Source organism: Trachymyrmex septentrionalis, unplaced genomic scaffold (genome assembly GCF_001594115.1).
Source record: "Trachymyrmex septentrionalis isolate Tsep2-gDNA-1 unplaced genomic scaffold, Tsep1.0 scaffold83, whole genome shotgun sequence".
NCBI classification, from domain to species: domain Eukaryota; kingdom Metazoa; phylum Arthropoda; class Insecta; order Hymenoptera; family Formicidae; genus Trachymyrmex; species Trachymyrmex septentrionalis.
The window spans coordinates 591881-600626 of record NW_017306018.1 but is presented as its reverse complement, the minus strand read 5'-3'; the positions used below and the strand labels follow the sequence as shown (position 1 = coordinate 600626).

The 8746-nt window shown below is 30.6% G+C and overlaps 1 protein-coding gene across 2 annotated transcripts in view; it reads left to right on the top strand.

Annotated features, from left to right (window-relative positions):
* The window catches only part of LOC108755088 (C-terminal-binding protein), a 54238-nt gene that overhangs the window by 37318 nt on the left and 8174 nt on the right, over window positions 1-8746 (top strand). Inside the window, exons 5-7 of one of the 2 annotated variants that reach the window (XM_018497879.1) lie at window positions 192-351; window positions 1427-1604; window positions 8550-8744. In XM_018497879.1, coding sequence (XP_018353381.1) covers window positions 192-351; window positions 1427-1604; window positions 8550-8744 — 533 coding nt within the window. The remainder of the gene's footprint in view (window positions 1-191; window positions 352-1426; window positions 1605-8549; window positions 8745-8746) is intronic. The other variant, XM_018497878.1, reaches the window with a different exon arrangement.

Genomic DNA, 8746 nt, shown 5'->3' with positions numbered 1-8746 from the left:
ATATATATATGTGGGTGTGTGTGTGTGTATGTTCACAAATAAAATTAAAAATTTTGTTTATTTAAATTCTAATAAAAAAAGATGAATATATAATTATGTAATTATAATTTTTTAATTGCAATAGTACATAACATGATTATAATGATCAATATAATGTGTAATTACAAAAAATTGCATTGTCTTTGTTTTAGATGAGACCAGGAGCATTTTTAGTCAATACAGCACGAGGTGGTTTGGTGGATGACGACGCGCTGGCCGCGGCGCTCAAACAGGGTAGAATTCGCGCGGCAGCGCTAGACGTCCATGAAAATGAGCCATACAACGTCTTTCAGGGTCAGTCTGCGAATCAGTGTGAGTCTTATCTGTCTCCGCGCCTAACCCTGTCTCGACTGATTATCTTTAACCTTCCTAAATTCCTTCCAATAAAACGAAAAAAACGACATACACTGATGGAAATTTAGACATTCATATAAATTTTATAGCTCTTATAATATGACATAAAATAATTGTATTACATTTTTAAAATATATTTTAGGATACTTGTGTACATACTTATAAATTGCAAAAGCTTTATAAATAATTGTTAATTTTATATTTCAAAATGTATTATCTTTATTTTGCAGAACGTTAGTAGTATAATCGATCAATTTCACAACTCAGAGAATATGACAGTAAGCTCATACTATAGTATATCTTGCATTCTTGCCAGCCCCGATATGTTTCTTGAAATTAATTTTTTAAATTTATCGATTATACTATCAATGTTTTATAAAATAAATATATTTTGCTATATAAAATTAAAAATAATTTATAAAATTTTTACAATTGGTATTAGTATGTACAGGTATATCTTAAATATATAAAAGAATAATATCGCTGTTTTATAATGTCTTAATTTTTTACATGATCGATAAAATAAAAATTTATGCGAGTGTCTAAACTTCCACAAGCGGCAGTGCAAATCTTTTTAAATAGAGAAACGACGAAGATGTATATTTTACGGTGAAAATAATTTTATAACATTTCTATATTATTATATATAGGGTGCGTCACACAATTGGAATATTTTCTAGTTGCTCCATTAAAGAAAGAAAGAAAGTACAGGCAAAAATTAAATGGTATAATAATATTTTTCCATTAATTTATATTCTTTTGTAAGTTAAATTTACTATGGACTGAAAAATGTGATTACATTTTTTTCTGTAATTGAATCCTACATTTTTTTTTGCATAGAATCATACATTTTCTTAAATATATTCTTCTGAACATTCTATATATAAAAGTATTATAATAAGATGCTCGAAAATGAAATATTTATATTAATTCATTTTCACTGTGTCATATATATTTTCTGAAGAATCGTTCTACATTGTAAAATTCAGACATATATTTCTGATTTTCTTGATCGTCGATGTATATTGTATAGGTCCATTGAAAGATGCACCCAATCTTTTGTGCACTCCACATGCCGCCTTCTACAGCGACGCGAGTTGCACCGAATTACGTGAGATGGCAGCGAGTGAGATACGACGGGCGATCGTCGGACGCATACCCGACTGCTTACGCAACTGCGTGAATAAGGAATATTTTCTTTCCTCGACCGGGTAAGCGCCCTCTCTCAGCCAGACTTTGCCTGTCTCCCTCTGTCTCTCGATTTAAGAATAATAAAGTCTCTTACAATTTGTTGAATGAAAAGAAAAAGTGTAGACAGATATTTTTATATACATACATATATACATACATACATACATACATATATACATACGTGTATGTGTATATACATATATACATATTATATGTATTACATATATATGTTTTATATATATATTATTTATATATAAATATATATACATACACACAGTTACATATGGACGCATATATTATATTTACATTCCTCTCTCTTCTTTTTTCTTTGATTGCATACCACCGGGGGAAAAGGGATACAGTGTCTGTCACGAAATTGATCAAATTCATGCAAAAAAAATTGTCTATAAATATATATCATATATTTTAGAAATGTTTGTACCTTTCTGAGATACTATAAGCTTGAATGTGCTAAAAATGTATCATTTATATTTTTTCTGATAACGCGAGCTATGAAAATTTGTTTTTATACATGTGCCTGCTCTCTTCTCCCTCCTTCTTATTATATTAAGGCTCCTGGCCCCTCGCTATAACGCTATGTTAAGTTATGATATTAGAAAAATGATATAAATTTCGTTCTTCGCACATTATATAACGTGTTACATAACATTACAAACTAAAGAAGCATGTTTCTGTAAATTGAAATAAAGAATAAACATGGGCCTAGTTTGAAATGATTATCTATCTTGCTTGGTTATCACCGGATCTCACACCTTCAGATTTTTATCTGTGGAGCTATGAACAGTTTAATGTAGAAAGGTTAATATTCGAGTTGAATTAATACAGTGTATTAATAGGTTTGTTGCGTCGCATGCTCCAATATGTTTCAACATGCTTCTATCACAGCTACTTACTTCAACTGCTTGTTGAAATGCATAGGAGCTATGGTAGGTGCATGTCGGAGCATATTGGAACATGCGACGCGAACAAACCTAATGATGCATGTGAAAAAATAAAAAATCTTGATATTCTTTGTGATGCGATTACTCAATCAAAAAAACTTATTTAGTTCTATCATATTATATATCGTTCCATATACCTATAGGGATATGGCAAATCAAAAAGTAAGATCAATATTCTTATTATGTATACAAGCAGAGTTACGGGCAGATTCATAAATGGGGTTTAGAGGAGCATGTGACTTTTAGTTACAAGTGGCTAATATAATCGAGAACTTCTGAATTTACGTTAGTTACATAGCACTTTTAAGTATGTAAACATGTCCGCTTAATTGTTTGAATGCTTTGAGCAGCGAAGTATGATTAGATTTTTATGAGGGTGTGCAATCCGTTCAAATTTATCGTATTATTATAGGATAATTGTGCAATATATTTATTTTACATCGCGAAGACAAATGTATGAGTCAAAACATGTACAAGTGGGTAGAAAAATTTTTAATCGATAGAACAAATGTGTTTGATGAATCTTGCTCGGGTCACGTGTCCACATCTCGTACATAGGATCATGTGGATCGCATCAATGTCCTCATTAAAGAAAATTACCAGGTTACTCTTTCTGAGATCGCCGAAGAAAAAAGCATTAGCTATGATTCTGCATTCTCATCATTCAAAGAAGCAGTGCGTTCGTAGCTGCAAAAACAATCTAAAATGTTCTTCTCTGTAGGGATCGTGAAGCATGTAGACAGATACGTAATATCTGGAGATACGGTAGTGTTAGCGCTAAACATGGCGTGAGACACTGTGTGTTAATTGGCAGAAGAGTTATGTCAAAAAATAAAATAATATTTATTTGTTGATGTATTCCGAATTGGATTAGTTTAGCTTATTTTTTTTCTGGATGTTAGCAGTAAACCGTTAGCTTCGTAAACCGAGAGATGTTCTGAACCTGTCGGCTATTATAACTTATATAAGGGTGCGTTTAGATTAGAAGCATCAAACAGCAAGCAGCAAACTAATCAGCGAGACAATATGGGCAGTGATGTAAAAAATATTTATATGATTGGTTTGCTGCTCGCTGTTCGATGCTTTTAGTCTGAATGTACCCTTAATAAAGTCAGTAACTTGCAGATAACTTGCAGCTGACAAGCTTGCTTTTATTTTTTTTTTTTATAAATGTAATATAATATGAAAAATTAAATAGAAATAAAACGATGATATTCGAGACAGTCGTTACTAAGTTCTAGTTCAAGTGAGAGTTATGAAGATACAGAATTTTCTTGATGAAAATAAATGTTAAAAAATAAATAAAACCGAAGGTAAATTCACATTTATTACATATTTGTCATAAAATAGCGAAAATAAATTCACATTTATTACATTCTCTTTCTTTATTTTTACTAACAATATTACAAACAAAACTTGTCTCATATCTATAACAATTTGTAAGTTATAGCGTAATGAGTTCGGAACACTTCGGTTTAGTTACGAAGCTTGCAAACTAGAAAAAACAACTAAACGAATCTAGTTCAAAATACACCTTATATATCTCTTAGTTTAATATACTTGTATAACATTGAAATTACTTTTTGATTCTCTCTCGTGTGTATATAAGAGCAAATCCCTATTATGAGATATTCAGTTTATTTTATGTAAATACTGGAAGTGTATGGGCAAAATAAAAAAAATAATAGGTCATTTTAAAGAGAATTTAATAAGCTTTAAGATACTGTTATGTAAAATTTAATTTAAATACTATTTTTTCTAAAAATTAAAGAAATGTAAAAAGTGAGCAAATTTTAAAGTCTAAAAATCGTGCTCATAATATGAGATATCCCGACAAATCTAACAAGGCAAAAAAAAAGTACACAAACATTAGTATTGTAATTAAAAAACTTTATTTAATGTTTCTAAAATACAAACAAACATAGCCAATACGTGCGCAAAATGAGCATGCGATACATTGTATCCAGGACTCATCTTCAAATAGTTGGAACCAAGCATCGCAGAAATAGGCATTCATTGTTCATTTCGGTTATCCTTTTTACGGTACACAATAACATTTATATTTCAGCAACAATTGTCACTCGAACATAGCAGCATAGTTACTTCGTATTAGAAGTACCCTGAGTATCATATTATAAATTCCACGCATTACGGTTTTACGATCAAATCTAACTTCAGTAATTAAACAATTCAACATATCCCATATTTTTGTATTTATTAATACGATCTTACTCTATCACTACATGAAGAATTTATTGTCAAATATTTACTTATTAAATCATAAACAAAATTTGAAGACTCATCTCAATGAAACTTGAAGACATTCAAATCTAAAGTTTTTTTTTTTTACAACAGAACGATTTAATAATGCATTTTCCACTAAATGGTTTTCAACCTAAGAGCAATAAATTCGTGATGGAATCAACAGATAGAATTTATTAATTTAGCAGAAACGTCGTTATCTCATATTAGGCGCATATCTCATAATAGGGAACTTCTACAAGATGTCAAAAAGTCGAGACTGGACTATCTTGGAAAGACATTTTCGAAAAATATTATTTTCGAAAACATTATCAAACGAACGACGTTTTTGTTTAAAAATTATAGGATACCTATAATTAGACTCATGTTTATAGGACAATTTCTACTTCAACTTATTTATTAGAAACATATTGCTTTAGTTTGTATAGTACATCATGTAACATCTTTTATATTAAAATAAATTAGTTTTTTTTCTATTTTGTACAATCAATATAGATAGCTATATCTTTGATTGACTATCATAAAGTTCATTTTCACTGTAGATATAGGATATGTTTAGATATTCTTAGATTCATGATACAGACAATTAAGAAAAGTTTGTATCAATTTTTTTCATCTATCAATTTATATTCCCAAATACAAATACAAAAAAAAAACTAATTTACTTTGATTATTATGTTGATATACATACGTGCGCACGCGTGTATATAACGTGTGATCAGTGAATGAATGTGCGTGAACGTATTTGTGGATTAATGGATGAGTGTAAGTGTGAATATGTATCTGGATCCATAGATAAGTACACCTATGCGTGTGTACAAATCAACTGAATGAAGTGGAATGAATGTGAATTTGTGTGGGTGTGTGCGTTTGTATGTGTACGTTTTTGCATAGGAGAAAAGTTTGTATAAAGTCGCATATACACCTAACGAACGAACGAACGCGAACATTTGTGTTTATGTTTATAATCGGTTTATTATTTTTTTATTGCACCGAATATTAAGCATTTAAGCAGATTCGATGTTCGTTGCACATAGCAATTAAATTTGTTTTGACTTTTATATAATAAATAAAACACTAATTTTTGCGTTCGCTGTTCGTTCAGTGTTCATTTGCTAGGTGTATACACGCTTTAGTTGTCGCTTCTGATATTTTAATCTTCCCGAATTTCAATAAAATAGTACAAGTTCTATGGAAAAGTATATAAGTTGGATATATTATATATGTAATATATATATGTAATATTACTCGTAAAATTCAATATTTTATATTGAGTTAAAAGCATTATAATAAGATTGAAGAGAGCGAAATTTTTCTACTTATCTAACATTTTACGAATTATTAAGCTGGGTATATATCTAAGAATGAACATCGGACGTTAGATATTCGCGTTCGTGTTTGCAGGTCGTTCATTCTTTCTTTTTGTAGTCGAACAAGTATCGAATTCGATCAGATTTGATATAATTCAGTATTAGCATGTAATAATTTGATGTTGTGTGACATTTGAACATAAAAAAAGTAATTAGCTAATATTTAGAGACGATTATTTTCTTAATTTATAGGTGTTCTTTTTTATACCTTATAACATACAATTTGGTTAAGGATAGGGTTAAGTTGCTTTGGGAATAGTTGTTCGTTCAAGAAGCGAACAGCGGATGTTGCTTACATCCTTTGCACGTTCACATCGCGCATGAATGGTGCACGAATTATTTTTGATGTATCGCATCATTCGCTTAGACGTATATATCTATTGAATGATAACAATGAACATTCGAATTCGCTGTTTATTCGCTGTGTGTTCGTTCGTAAATGTATACCCAGCTTTATTATTTAGGCACGCACGCGTGTGCACGCACACACATATCGCTCCCTTAAAAAATGACATAACTTAAAAACATAGTCTTTGAGTTATTATTATGAATAATTTAAGTAGTATTGTCAAGTGAATTAACTTAATTTTCTGAAAATCTTCAAAATCGTTATAATTTAAAAAGGGTGATTCAAAAATCATCTTCACAATTTAAAAAGAATGAATTTTTAAGAAACCAGTGAAATGAAAATGATAAAAATGACACTTGATCATGTTACAAACATATTCTTTTCGCGGTATTATTAGTTATAAATTTTCTGTCAAGTTGAAATCTGATAATCTTTCTTTTTTTCTGAAAAACTTTTTTGTTATGTTTGAAGTGAGGAAGTAATATACATACAGGATAATGTTTCGTCATGAAGCTGACAATTTTTATCAGCGTGTTTGGATGATTATTTTAAGCAAAAGAGTTTACATATACTATATGGATTGATTCGACTTTATTCAAGAAATAAGCACTTTGTTAAACAAGCTCCATAATGAAAGCTGTCCGATTTCCATGTAGTATAATCATTTGATTTACTGATGAAATCACAGTAATTGCAATTACAGTCACAACATTAACACTCTAAAATGTCAGTAAAATGTCGTCTCGTTTACAATACATTTATAACACCGTAATGAACAATTTAAATAATATCTATAAAAGAGAGAATATTTTATTAAGTGTGATATTCTATTAAATGGCGATGTATTGATTATAATGAATCGGATGATTATTATATGAAAATCGAAGAGCTTTCATTATGGAATCTTATACAATAAAATACACTTATATCTTATAGGAATGAAGCTGAATCTCTCGATTCATACCGTACATGAACTGCTGCTTAAAATGATCATCTGAATACTGGTAAAGTTTATTTTTTGACAAAATATTCTGTATATTTAAGTATATTGTTATATAATTTTGAAAAAAGAATGACATAAATTGACAATTAAAATTAAAATTACGATTTTATTATTATTATTATAAAACTATGAAATTATAATACCACGAAAAACCTGTAAATACAAAATTTTTATTAAAAGAAAGAAGGATATAAAATAATTTAAAAAGTTTTATTTAAAAAAATTTTGAAAATTATATATTCTATCTAATCAAAGTTTATATAAAATAGCAAAAATTAAAAAAAAATGATAAAAGAAATTAAGGAAAATAATGGGAATATTAATAAAGTAAGAAATTTTTCTATAGAATTTAGAAAAAATTTGTTTTTTGTAATAAGAATTATAAAAATATATAAAAATTAATAAACAGAGAAATAAGCTTTCAAACGTTTAGGAAGATAATCCAAAATGACGATAGTAATAAAAAGGAGCCAGGAGTCTTAAATAAAATTATAATGGAAAACATTCTTAAAATATTATTGGATCAATTTCGTGATGAGTAACACTGTATCTCTGGTAATTTTTGCAGAAACGGCTTTTCGAGCAGATGTTAACTTCTCTTCTCTTCCGAGTGAAAGTCTGAAAGCGATCGTGAAAGTCGAGCGTGACAAAATCTATCGATGCGTGTGTGTATAGAGTGTAAAGACTAAGCGCTTAGAGACGAGACTTACATAGAAAACGAACGAAAAAAAGAGAGACAAAGAAAAAGATAATTCCGTTCTTGGGAATCTTGATGACCTGTGTGTGTTCTCACGTTCCTGTTTTTCATTGGCGAGGAACGATTGCTACTCTACCTAGAGCACACCTAGAAACGCCACCTAGTAATGAAATCACACACAGAGTCACAGAAAAAGAAAATTGGAAGCTACTCTACACACTACAATAAAAGCTACTCTACTAAATAAGTATCGAAAAAAGTGGCGCGCGAAATTTTCGAGGTCTCGCCCATGATGTTGTTTTTCGCTTTCTCTTTTCTTCAGCAGTTACCCTGAGGGCATCAACGGCGGATACTATGCTGGGGCGCTGCCGGTACAACAGACGGCGCATTCGACGACTCCTCACGATACTGCGCCCCCACCCCCGGTTCCCGGTGCCGGCGGTGGGCACTCCGTCGTCGGCGGCGGTGGCGGTGGTGGCGGTGGCGGAGGTGGCGGCGGCGGGGCCGGTGGTGGTGGGG